Below are 14645 nucleotides of genomic sequence, written 5' to 3' on the forward strand. Positions count from 1 at the left end.
ATTAAATGTTAGTTTGGCATTAGTTAAAAAAACTAAAATGAACTCGAAAAACTGCTATCACATGATAAAGAGACTTTTTCTAAAATAAAATTAAAATTAAATAATTTTATTTTACTAAATGACTAAAATAAAATAACTATTAAAGTTGAGAGACAATGGGTATAATTTATCCAAATTATTAGAATAATATAGTAATTTACTTTTTTAAACATTTTAAATGCCAGTCTTGTAGGTAATTAAGTATTACATACAACAGAGTACTAAAATAAGAAAGTGCGTAGGAGGTGCTAAATAATTTCTCTCTTTTCCCAAACAATGATTAGGCAAAATCATCAAGTTCTTCCATATTACATGGAACATGAGATTCTCCATGGTGATTTTCGTCTACAGTACCATTGGCCTCATAGCCATACTCCTCCCCTTTGGTGTGTGTTGCTAAATCTACAGGACCAGGAGCTATGTAGCACGGAAACGGAAACGCGGACACGGGGAAACGCGGAAATGGACAAGGGAAAACGGCATTTTAAAAAACATAGGAAACGGAAACGTGGGGGAAACGTGCAAATATAAAAAATATAGGGGTATATTTATAAATAAATAAATAAATATATATATATATATATCATGAAAGATGTTTAATAATAAATAAAGTTCAAATCAACATTTAAATTCAACTATAAAAATACATATTTAGAAGTTTCATACTTATAAGAAATAAATATTAACTACAACACATTCAAATGTTAAAAAAGAAAAGATAATGAAATTTATAACATTTCCTCAACTTCACTGTCTTTCTCATTCTCCTTCTCCATGCTTGTAGTTGTATTTTCATCAAACAAAACAGACTCTAACTCTGGTTCATCTAATGAAAGGTTGGCAAATTCAAGAACTCCCACATCTTCCATACTCCCAAATTGATCACCACCAACATCCCATAATTTTGTCTTCTCATGATAATATTGGGAGGAGTTTCTCGACAGAAGACGAAGATTATTATGGATAAAAACCAAGTCCTCTGCACGTTTTGGAGTTAATTTATTCCTTCTGTATGAATGAATGAAGGAATAAATACTCCAATTTCTTTCACAACAAGAGGAGGAAGTAGGTTGTCCAAGCACTTTAAAAGCCAATCTTTGAAGTAAAGGTGCATTAGAACCAAAACATGCCCACCATTTCCTAGGATCTGTAACATACATACTTCCAATAGAATCAGGATCAGCAAAAGGTCCACTTTTCAAAGAAAAATTTGCAAATTCATCATTTGCTCTAATTCGCTCATCTTCATTAGAAAAAATCCCCCTAAAGCATTTAATTCTCTCAATTGATACTTCTCCATCCATATGAGGAGGCACTCTACCTTCTCCCTCTTGAAGCCATTGTTCACTATAAAATCTTCAAAAATAAGAAAATAAATTCAGAAAATAAAAAAAAAAATTAGAACAAGAAGATGAGTATATAAGTTAGAAATTTACCTTGGATTTAATGAGTGGGCTAAACAATGAAGGGGAGTGTTGCTCTTTGCCCAACGATCAACAAGAATTCGATGAACCACATAATAAAAAGGAGAAAACCCATCTGCTTGCTTTCCTTCATGATAAAAAATAACTTGCTTCACCTTTTCAATCATAGAATCCCACAACTAATAAACCAAATGAAGGCATGGTTTGTCTGTGTCACAAACTCTAATCATGTCATAAATGGGCCCAGTAAAAGCAATGATGTAATCAACCTTTTCCCACCAATCCTCATCTACCACTTTATCACGAACAAATCTAGCTTTGCCTTGGTCATCTTCTCGGTATTGTGCCCATTGATCACTCATAACCATTGCTTCTAAAGCACGCCTAATAAGTTTAAATCTTTTAAGCATCACAACAATAGAAGCAAAACGAGTGTCAGCAACTGAAAGCAATTTCAAAGGGCTAAACCGATTATAAATTGCAAGCCTCATGGAATGATTCATTATAAAATTCTTGATTTGCAAAGCATCCCCATGGATTTCAGTGATCCAGTGACACACATCATAAGTTTCTTGATTAGTTTCCAAATTTTTTGCTGCACATATATTCTTCAAAGCAAGATTAAGAGTGTGCACAACACAAGGAGTCCAATAAATATGTGGAAACATTCCCTCAATGATTTCTCCAGCACCTTTACAATTTGAAGCATTATCAGTAATGACTTGTACCACTTTTTGATGACCCACCTCATCAATTACTTCTTTTAGCAAATTAGCAATAAATTGCTTATCTTTCACTTCACCAGAACAATCTACAGATTTGATAAACATGGGGCCAGACTCAGAAACAACCATAAAATTAATCAAAGGCCTCCTCTGGGGATCACTCCATCCATCACTCACAATACTAACACCCTTTTCTAACCAAGTGCTTTTAATTGGTTCAAGCAACCTCTCTACATTTGCTTTTTCTTGCTGAAGTAATGTGGTTCTCAATTTGTTATAACCAGGCGGCACATAACCACCCAAAACATGATTAGCAGCAAAAGAATAAGAACTCACATAATAAGGATTTCTAGCAAAATTAAAAGGTAGACCCCCAGCATAGAACATTCTAGCAATCTCTGCATCTAATTGAGCTCTAGTTTGCACGTCAAAAGCTCTACCAAGAGGAGAATCATTAACTCTTCTTTTCTTCAAAGCTGCTAAAATACTTGGTTCAGTTATATTCAATGAAGGAACAGAAGTTATACTAATAGGCAAAGAAACTCGCCTAGATTGTGAATTGGTAATTTTGTTTGTTGCCTCATCCTCCTGTTTCCTTATTTCAGAAATACTATCATTCATCACTTTTTTACACACACCAATCCCTTTTCCAGTGATTTTCAATAAATGAGCCCTCACTCTAGTATAAGTCCCTTGCTTTTCTTGTCCACAAAAATTGCATATCCATTTACAATTACCCCCTCCTTCTCCAGTTTTCTCTAGTTTAGTTACATATCTCTACAGATGATTAAATTCTTCCTCCCTAGTTTTTGAAGAAGTGCCACTAGTGCTATTTGCTTGGGTAGAATTTGAGTTTGAAGAATCCATTCAAATATTGTCCTATCAAAATGACAAAAAGAAAATGCAATTTTATACAATTTACAAATTATTTAAACAAATTATATACTAAGGATTAAAGCACAATGTAAATTATATATTAAATGATTAAAGAATTAAATAATAGAATTGAATAAATTGACTATATTATGAAAAATTTTAATATATAATATAATGATACATTAAAACAAATTATATTAAACACATTATATATAAACTATTACAAAAATATAAAATATATTAATATAAAATACAAATTTTGAATGTTGAAATTTTTTTTATTTATCATTAATTAGAATTTAAACTTGAAATTTTATAATTTTAAAAATAACTTTAAAAATATATTTACATTTGTCCTTAATTTCCTTCAAAATGTTGATTGTAAAAATATGGCAAATCTTGAAAATTTTTAGTGAATTTGGGAAAAAATTTTTTTATCTTTTAAAAAAAAAATATTTATGATAACTCATCAGTTTGAGAAAAATCTAATTATGGAATATACATTTAGAGAAAAAAAATTGATATTAAATATGATAAATTTATGATTAATTAATGGAATAAAATTGTAATTAATTAATAAAAATTGCTTGATAAAATTATTTTACAAAAAAATTAGAAAAGGAAAATAATAAATTAATAATAAAGAAAATAATAAATTAAATAATAATAAATTAATAAAACCACCCCAATATAAACCTAATCTAATTACCCTCATTCATTTCACAATTGGGAAGGAAAAAAAAAAGGGAAACGCCACTTACCTTTCGACGAAGGGAGAATCGGCTGCTGCTGCTTCTTCTTCTTCTTCTTCTTCTTCTTCTTCTTCTTCTTCTTCTTCTTCTTCTTCTTCTTCTTCTATTGATAAAAGAGAAAAGAGTTAATATGGCAGATCAGAGAGAAAAGAAGAGAAATGTGGTGTTGCAATTCTTACCCGATGCTGCCGAGTGCCGACTGCCGTTGAAGCCTTGAAGGTACTCCTTTTCCTTTTCTTTTTCTTTTTCTTCTTCTTTCTTTTCTGTTGGTGAATGTTGTGAATTGTGAAGTAATCGATTTTAACCTACCCATTTTTTTTTTTTAATTTTCTTTAAAGAAAAGCGTAAATGATCTCCTATGAGGGATGAGAATGACTCTGTTGCAATAATTAAATGAGAAATGCACTGGTTATTTCTGCTGGGTCCAACCATAGGGTCTGCAACTTTGCTTTCACTCAACCTTTGTTGGAAATTGATTGGATCTTGGTGCCTGATTTCAAGGGTCGACATCTGCTTTTCTTCATTCTGCATTGGCAACACAGTAAAGCAATTAGGGCAGGAGTAAAGTAAGGACTTGCCATTAGACTAGTGGCCCAAGTTCATGCCTTTTAATACAGGAGGTCAAGTTAAATCCTGATGCCTCTAAACATTTCATAAATAACAAAATAAAAAAGCTTAGATATGATTACAAATCATAAGAGAAAATGTTTCCGTCGGGTTCATCTCCCAATTACTTGCTTCAAGCTGCTGCAATAACGTCTACAATAATTTTACAGTGCTCAGATTGGTAGAAAATACCAAAAATATAGCAACAGATAATCAGAAAGATGGTAACTTCTAATGGCTATCTGCTATTGGTACCTTACTGCAACTAGGTCCCAGATCTTCTGGAAACACCATCCCATCACTTGCAACGTCTTTCCTTGGCTGGCCATCGAGCACCTTCAAGCACATGTAACAAATACAGTTTTTCCAAGAAAATAGTTCAAAAGATTGAAGTTGATGAGATATGGAAACAGAAACAAAGGAATTATGAGTTCATTTAGTCATTGATGTTACCACAAGTTGCATTTACAGTTTATATATGGAAATTACTAAGTAAACTGTATATGTTTTAGAATTTAATAATTCTGATAATGAAACAATGAAAGTATGAATCTTATTAAGTATAAACCCTAAAATTAGCTATATATACATCGGGAGGTAATTCTTTCCCCCCTCATAGAACTCCTCATTCCATCTAACAGAATTCAAAAATGAAATTACCTATAGGATAGAGGACTTAAACCTTAATTGTTGGATGTCTCTTGAAGAAAAAATGATTTTTTTTTTAATGGAAGAAAAGAATTTATAGGAATCAAGATGATGAGTTATTTATTTATTTATTTTAAAAAATCAAGTATACGTAGATTAATTAAAGTATTCTTGCTGTTACATATTCAAATGGACATAAAATTATATATATTAATTAACAAATAATTCATGTTAGAAACCATAACTTATAATTTTAGAATCGAAAATATTTTTCATATATTTGTCAGAAAAATTCTTTGTTTAGATTTGATTTATTATACACTCAAAACATATTATACACGGAGGAACCCATATATTAAATAGTTGGAATCCACATTTTTTCATTTTTGATCCACAATAATAAGTCAAAATGATGATCCCTGCCCCTGCTAGGAAGGGTGGCAGCTCCTCCCTCACCCAGTTGTGGGTTCACCCTCCCCACCACTGGGTGGAATGTAAATGGGTTTTGATTTGGCTTATTTTTGGCAAGTCTGGGTTTATGGAGAGGGTTTTCTTTCTTTATCTACATGTGTTGTTGTTCTTACTTCTTGGCGGAGCTCTTGCATCATGACTTGTGTGAAGTTTTCTTGTGATTAGCCCGATGGAAGGATGCAGATTTGCCATGAGGAAGGGTAACCCGGGGGTCAAAAAGCCTACCATCTGCTCATCTGCGACCCTTTAAGGCAAAGATAGCCTACAGGGCTCTAGCCTTCCATCCTTCCACCACTCATTGAGATCGTTGATGTGCTTTTGTGCATGCTTCTGAGACCCTTTGCTGTTCTGGTGGCATGAGGTTACAGCTCTTAGATTCAAATGCTCCTGATTTTTTGTCGCTTGTTTCACATGTTCAGGGGTTTTGTTTTTTGCTTGTCCAAACGACGATAAGAGTTGCGGCTTGGGTGCGTTGGCTTTCCTCTACCTTGCTTGCCTATATCTAGCTAGGGTTTTCAATGTTTGGGCTTAGGCCTTGTATTTATTAGAGCTAGTCTATGGGTCTATTCCCTTTTTTTTTTTTTTTTATCCTTTCTCTGTGTGGTGGACTTTTTTGGGCACTATTTACCTTAAGAGTGTATTTCAAAGCTTCTTTAATGAACGTTTATCATCCTTTTTGGGGAGGGGGGGGATTTTCCTATATGTCATGTCCATTGTCGAGTTGGTAACTTACTAGTCAAATGTTTCACTCACAATGTAAGAGATTAGATATTCAAACTTTAACGACTCAATCTTCTTAATAATTTCTAAGACACTGTTTAATTCAATTTTATGATAAAATTTATTTTATTTGTAAATAAATTTTATGATAAAATTTATTTATAAATGAATTTCTTTGTTTGGTATATTTTATATTATATATGAAATTCATTTCAAATAAAATAAATTTTATGTTTGAAATAAATAAAATAAAATAAAATAATATATAATAAGAAGATAATTTTATTACTTGAAATATATATGATTTTAAGTTTGAAGTTTATTTGCAAATTCTACCAATTTTGATAGAATTTAGTTTACTTATAATAAATTATATGGAATTGATTATTAAGATTTCTAAAAAAATTTTCATTTAAACCAAACACTAAAATTTTAGATTTATAAATGAATTCCATAAAATTTTGTGAAATTCATTCATACCAAACACTACCTAAAACACACACTAATAAATATTAATCATTCTTGTGTCATTTTAGGAAAATAAATAGGAAGTGTATAATTAACCATTATTCTTTAACAAAAAAAAATAGAAGGGGAAAATATAATTTAGTATCATGTATTTTCGTGCTTTTTCAATTCAAGTATTGAACTAAGTGTAATAATCCAAATTTTTAAAATATAAATTTTATAATTTTGTTTTATAGTATTTACACATTGTTTTAAAATTATTTAATGAATATCAATTTTTAAACAATTATAATTCAAATATATAATTTATAACATTATAATGTAACATATGATTATTTAGTAAAGAATATAAATTGTAAAGTAAAGATTATAAATCCAACTTTTAATGATTTATTTAGTTAAAATAATATATTAAAACAATATATTAAAAAAAATAATATATTAAAAAAAAGGTGAATTTGAACTTAATTATTATAAAGAATGAATTTACGTTGAGTTAAAAATTTTTGAAGGCCAAATCATAATTATAATAACGTTTTGAAAATAAAATATTAATTATAATAACTTTTAAATCCAGATACTATTTAATAGTGTGCATCTAATTTTAAATAAAAATTATTAAATAAAATAATTAAAAAATAAAAAAATAATTGTACACTACTTATAGTAGCGTTTAATTTTAATTTTTTTATTAATTATTTTATTTTATATTTTTAAATAAAATATAGATATTATTTTAATAGATAATGTTATAATAAATAGTTTTTTAGACCATAACATTTTTATCATAAAAAATTATTTTTTAATTTAAAATTAAATTAAATTTAAATTAAATAAAAAATTAAAATATAAATGTTATTAATTTTGTTTTAATAATTACTTTCAAAAATAATAAATTAAATAAAATTTACAATATAAAATATTGTTAATTTTATTTTAATAATTATTTTGAAAAATAATTAATTATTAAATTTAAATGTTATAAATTTTATTTTAATAATTATTTCCAAAAAAGAATAAATTACTAATTTTAATTAAGCACTATTATTAATTTTCCTCAATTATTAAGATTAGAATATTAAATATGTTATTCAATTATTATACTTTTATGAATAAGAAATTTGTTACAAATAATGAAAATATTAAATTTATGGAATAAATTAGTAAAATTAAATAGATGAGCTAAAACTGACATATAAATGAAAATATTTGAATAATTTGTAAATTAATGAGTTTAATTATTTTAAATTATGTATAATTGCTAAAATTGAAAACAATATGGAAAGTTTATGATTAAATTGACAAAAATGAAAGGTTTGGTTAAAATTAGGAACAACAATAGATAAAGCATTTGCGAAAATCGCCCTACCTAAATCCGAACCCATTATAGATATTATCTCTCAAATCCAAACCCACTCAAAGCCTAATTATATATTATCCAAACTTATCCTATTAAGGTTCATTCAAATCAAGTACTTGTAAATACCCAATTTGTTGCCGCCTCTAGTTAAAATTGATAATTGACATAAATATTTTTATTTTTTTTTCATTTAGCCTAAAATTAATTACACGTATAATAATAAAATTAATATTGACTAAATGCACGCATTAACTGAGATAAACAAAATTTTTAAAATTGATTCAGGCATTGAACTAGTGAAGGCAAAAGATTTAAGAGTTAAGATGTAACTCGAATCGAACTTGATTTAACTAGTATATTATGAAATAAATATTAATTATTTTATAAAATTAATAATTATGAAAAATTAAAAATAATGCTTAATTATAATTAGTAATGTATTATTTTTTTGAAATAATTATTAAAATAAAATTAATAATGTTTAAATTTAATAAATAGTTATTTTTTAAAATAATTGTTAAAAAAAACTTAATAATATTTTATATTGTAACTTTTTATTTAATTTAAACTTTAATTAAATATTTAGTAATTTATTAGTTTCTGAAAGTAATTATTAAACAAAATTAATAACATTTTTTATTTTAATTTTTTTAATTAAAATTTAATTTAATTTTAAATTAGAAAATAATTTTTTATAATAAAAATGTTATGGTCTACAATATTAATTATTATAATATTATTTATTAAAGTAATATTTACATTTTATTCAAAAATATAAAATAAAACAATTAATGTATAAAGTAAAGTTAGACGCCACCTATGGTAGCATCCTGCTTTCCTTTAATTTTGTTTAATAATTTTTAATTAAAATTAGTCGCACGCTACTACGAATAATGTTCAGTGTTAAGCGTTATTATAATTAGTGTCTCACTCTCAAAATACTATTATAATTAACATCTTGCCCTCAAATTTTTCACCCTAACATAATTTCACCATTTTTAATAATTAAGTTTAAACTTATCCTTTTTTAATATATTTTTTTTTTCTGTGACACCTGATAAAAAGCTCGAGACTTTGTTACTCAATCTCAATTAGAGGTGTTCGGTCTAGTTCAGTTCAGGATTTGCCTAGGAATCGGAATCGAATATGAATTTCGAAATTTTGGTACAGTTCCGGTTCGATTTTTCATTGTTTTGGTTTCAGTTCGGTGCAGTTCTCGGTTTTTCGGTTCTAATTTGATTCGGTACGATTCTAGTTCTGTTTTTGGTTCTTAAAATAATTTTATGTAATTATTTCCTTAAAGAATCATATTTGAATTAACATTTAAGTTTTAAATTGAGTTATTAATACATAAAATATCATATAATATATCTTTTAGCTATGCCTAAATTATATAATTTTGAATTATAAGGTACATATATAACTTAGTATTAAATATATTATATAATATAATAGTATATGATATAATATACCTTTTAACTATTTATTAATCATATAATATTTAACAATAAGATATAAATATAATTAAGAATTTATATATATAAGATAATAGTATATTTATAATTAAGAATGATAAGGTAATTTAATGTATTTATAACTAAAATTATTAAGAAAATATAAAAAAATGAAATGTAATATTAAGTTATATTTAGTTCATAATTATATATACATATATAAGTATATATAATTATATTGAAAGTAAATAATACATCTAAAAAAATATAGAAAAACATATATATAAATTCGATTTTCGATTCGGTACCGGTTCAGTACAGTTCTAATTTGGTTTCGGTAACGTTCCGGTTCGGTTCTTAGTGAAAAACTAGAACCAAACTAAAGTATCAAAATAAATTCGATTCGATATGATTTCTGTCGGTTCAATATGGTTCTTCTATTTAATTCGGTTTTCCCAAGAATCGTGCATAGCCCTAGTCTCAATATTCTCTGAGACTGCAATTCGTCGTCAATTGGCTCGCAAAGGAGACTCTAAATATTGTATTTGTTATTAGGCATCTTTTTCTGAGACAATAGAATTTCATTTTCTAGTAATATTTTACCTTCTAATTTCTATATTCTCTTCTTATCTAAGTTTTCAAAATTCAGTTCTGTTATTTTCCAAAATTTGTGTTTGTCTTTAGAAAAGGTAGAGATAATAATCTAATAAAGAGTAAATTTGATAGCAAATGAATTTTTCACCTTAATGAAAATAATACTTGCTTGGAGTTATAACACAGGGCACCTTTTGACATGATGAGGAAAAAAAAAAATCTTTTTACAAGATGGAAAAGGTGAGTTTAACACAAAAGAAAAGTCTAGGAATTTAAGTGGGGACAATAATAAGTGTATTTTATATTAATAATTGTAGATATTTATAAGTTAATTTAAAAATAAATAGTTAATTGTTTGATAAAATTATTAAAAAGTAACTTTTAAATAGTTTAATTTTAATTAAAATATGCTTAAAAATAACTTAATTTATTAAAATGATAAAAAATTTATAATTAAGTATTGTAGTTATTAAAATGAGAGTAATATTGATATTTTAAAAAATTATTAAGTTAATTTGTATAAATCATCCCTTAACTTATGTGATTATTTCATTTCAGTCACTTGATTTCAATTTATTAAAATAAAATTCCCTCAACTTTAATTTTGTTTTAGAAAAAGTTCCATTAACCTACAATAGGAGATTTCCAAAAGAATAAATTACTCTATTGCCCTCTTTTCATTCTTTTTCTTTTTTTAATCTTTATGATTAAATTAATTAATAATTATTATCAATTAAATTATTTTATTTTAACTAAATATACTAATAAAATTATTAATTAAAATTTAATTTGTAGCAACATGAAAAAAAATAATATAATAATAATAAATTTAGAATTTAAACTTTTAAAATAATATTTATTAATATATGATTTTATCAATAAAAAATAATAAGCAATATCTAATAATTTATAGATTTATTTTAATTAAATGTTAGTTTAGCATTAGTTAAAAAAACGAAAATGAACTCGAAAACCTCCTATCACATGATAAAGTGACTTTTTCTAAAATAAAACTAAAATTAAATAATTTTATTTTAATAAATTATTAAAATAAATTAACTATTAAAGTTGAGAGACAATCGGTGTAATTTATCCAAATTATTAGAATAATATAGTAATTTACTTTGTCAAAAAATAGTTTTAAAATAAGTAACTCTTATTTATGATTTTGACTTATTTTAAACATTTTTTTAATTTATAAGCTAAAGCAAATATTAATTTAGTTATTACTTTTTATTTATAAATAAGTATATTTACAAGTAAATTTAATTGACTTTTAAGTGAAAGCAAACACTCTCTAAAACTATATCTCAATTATGGAACATTGAAAGATTATTTATCATGTAACTCAACCACTAATAAAGAAGGTCTTAAACGCCAGTCTTGTAGCTAATTAAGTATTACATACAACAGAGTACTAAAATAAGAAAGTGCGTAGGAGGTGCTAAATAATTTCTCTCATTTCCCAAACAATGATTAGGCAAAATCATCAAGTTCTTCCATATTACATGGAACATGAGATTCTCCATGGTGATTTTCGTCTACAGTACCATTGGCCTCATAGCCATACTCCTCCCCTTTGGTGTGTGTTGCTAAATCTGCAGGACCAGGAGGTAAATGATCTCCTATGAGGGATGAGAATGACTCTGTTCCAATAATTAAATGAGAAATGCACTGGTTATTTCTGCTGGGTCCAACCATAGGGTCTGCAACTTTGCTTTCACTCAACCTTTGTTGGAAATTGTTGGATCTTGGTGCCTGATTTCAAGGGTCGACATCTGCTTTTCTTCATTCTGCATTGGCAACACAGTAAATCAATTAGGGCAGGAGTAAAGTAAGGACTTGCCATTAGACTAGTGGCCCAAGTTCATGCCTTTTAATACAGGAGGTCAAGTTAAATCCTGATGCCTCTAAACATTTCATAAATAACAAAATAAAAAAGCTTAGATATGATTACAAATCATAAGAGAAAATGTTTCCGTCGGGTTCATCTCCCAATTACTTGCTTCAAGCTGCCGCAATAACGTCCACAATAATTTTACAGTGCTCAGATTGGTAGAAAATACCAAAAATATAGCAACAGATAATCAGAAAGATGGTAACTTCTAATGGCTATCTGCTATTGGTACCTTACTGCAACTAGGTCTCAGATCTTCTGGAAACACCATCCCATCACTTGCAACGTCTTTCCTTGGCTGGCCATCGAGCACCTTCAAGCACATGTGACAAATACAGTTTTTCCAAGAAAATAGTTCAAAAGATTGAAGTTGATGAGATGTGGAAACAGAAACAAAGGAATTGTGAGTTCATTTAGTCATTGATGTTACCACAAGTTGCATTTACAGTTTATATATGGAAATTACCAAGTAAACTCTGTATATGTTTTAGAATTTAATAATTCTGATAATGAAACAATGAAAGTATGAATCTTATTAAGTATAAACCCTAAAATTAGCTATATATACATCGGGAGGTAATTCTTTCCCCCCTCATAGAACTCCTCATTCCATCTAACAGAATTCAAAAATGAAATTTCCTATAGGGTAGAGGACTTAAACCTTTATTGTTGGATGTCTCTTGAAGAAAAAATGATTTTTTTTTTTAATGGAAAGAAAAGAATTTATAGGAATCAAGATGATGAGTTATATATTTATTTATTTTAAAAAATCAAGTATACGTAGATTAATTAAAGTATTCTTGCTGTTACATTAAAATTATATACATTAATTAACAAATAATTCATGTTAGAAACCATAACTTATAATTTTAGAATCGAAAATATTTTTCATATAAATGTCAGAAAAATTCTTTGTTTAGATTTGATTTATTATACACTCAAAACATATTATACACGAAGGAACCCATATATTAAATAGTTGGAATCCACATTTTTTCATTTTTGATCCATAATCCCTGCCCCTGCTAGGAAGGGGGGCAGCTCCTCCCTCACCCAGTTGTGGGTTCACCCTCCCCACCACTGGGTGGAATGTAAATGGGTTTTGATTTGGCTTATTTTTGGCAAGTCTGGGTTTATGGAGAGGGTTTTCTTTCTTTATCTACATGTGTTGTTGTTCTTACTTCTTGGCGGAGCTCTTGCATCATGACTTGTGTGAAGTTTTCTTGTGATTAGCCCGATGGAAGGATGCAGATTTGCCACGAGGAAGGATATCCCGGGGGTCAAAAAGCCTACCATCTGCTCATCTGCGACCCTTTAAGGCAAAGATAGCCTCTAGGGCTCTAGCCTTCCGTCCTTCCACCACTCATTGAGATCGTTGATGTGCTTTTGTGCATGCTTCTGAGACCCTTTGCTGTTCTGGTGGCATGAGGTTACAGCTCTTAGATTCAAATGCTCCTGATTTTTTTTCGCTTGTTTCACATGTTCAGGGGTTTTGTTTTTTGCTTGTCCAAACGACGGTAAGAGTTGCGGCTTGGGTGCGTTGGCTTTCCTCTACCTTGCTTGCCTATATCTAGCTAGGGTTTTCAATGTTTGGGCTTAGGCCATGTATTTATTAGAGCTAGTCTATGGGTCTATTCCCTTTTTTTTTTATCCTTTCTCTGTGTGGTGGACTTTTTTGGGCACTATATACCTTAAGAGTGTATTTCAAAGCTTCTTTAATGAACGTTTATCTTCGTTTTGGAGGGGGTGGGTGGGGGTGTGTTGGGTTGTGTGTGGTGTGGGTGGGTGGAGGGGATTTTCCTATATGTCATGTCCTTTGTCGAGTTGGTAACTTACTAGTCAAATGTTTCACTCGCAATGTAAGAGATTAGATATTCAAACTTCAACAACTCAATCTTCTCAACAATTTCTAAGACATTGTTTAATTCAATTCTATGATAAATTTTATTTCATTTGTAAATAATAAAATTTATTTATAAATAGATTTCTTTATTTGGTATATTTTATATTATATATGAAATTCATTTCAAATGAAATAAATTTTGTGTTTGAAATAAATAAAATAAAATAAAATGATATATAATAAGAAGATAATTTTATCACTTGAAATATATATGATTTTAAGTTTAAAATTTATTTGTAAATTTTACCAATTTTGATAGAATTTAATTTAGTTATAATAAATTCTATGGAATTGATTATTAAGATTTCTAAAAGAATTTTCATTTAAATCAAATACTAAAATTTTAGATTTATAAATGAATTCCATAAAATTTTATGAAATTTATTTATACCAAACACCACCTAAAACACACACTAATAAATATTAATCAATCTTGTGTCATTTCAGGAAAATAAATAGGAAGTGTATAATTAACCATTATTCTTTAACAAAAAAAAAATAAAAGGGGAAAATATAATTTAGTATCATGTATTTTCGTGCTTTTTCAATTCAAGTATTGAACTAAGTGTAATAATCCAAATTTTTAAAATATAAATTTTATAATTTTGTTTTATAGTATTTACACATTGTTTTAAAATTATTTAATGAATATCAATTTTTAAACAATTATAATTCAAATATATAATTTATAACATTATAATGTAACAT

The 14645-nt window shown here is 27.5% G+C and overlaps 1 protein-coding gene across 1 annotated transcript; it reads right to left on the minus strand.

The window, feature by feature from the left end:
* Positions 1-767: 767 nt before the first annotated feature.
* On the minus strand, positions 768-2809 carry LOC110671880 (uncharacterized). Its single transcript, XM_058154241.1, has 3 exons — positions 1733-2809; positions 1476-1618; positions 768-1395 (listed from the first exon to the last, which is right to left on the minus strand). Exons 1-3 carry the CDS (start codon positions 2807-2809, stop codon positions 768-770), a joined length of 1848 nt encoding a protein of 615 aa, XP_058010224.1.
* Between the last annotated feature and the right edge of the window lie 11836 nt (positions 2810-14645).

Source organism: Hevea brasiliensis, chromosome 1, assembly GCF_030052815.1.
Source record: "Hevea brasiliensis isolate MT/VB/25A 57/8 chromosome 1, ASM3005281v1, whole genome shotgun sequence".
NCBI classification, from domain to species: Eukaryota; Viridiplantae; Streptophyta; class Magnoliopsida; order Malpighiales; family Euphorbiaceae; genus Hevea; species Hevea brasiliensis.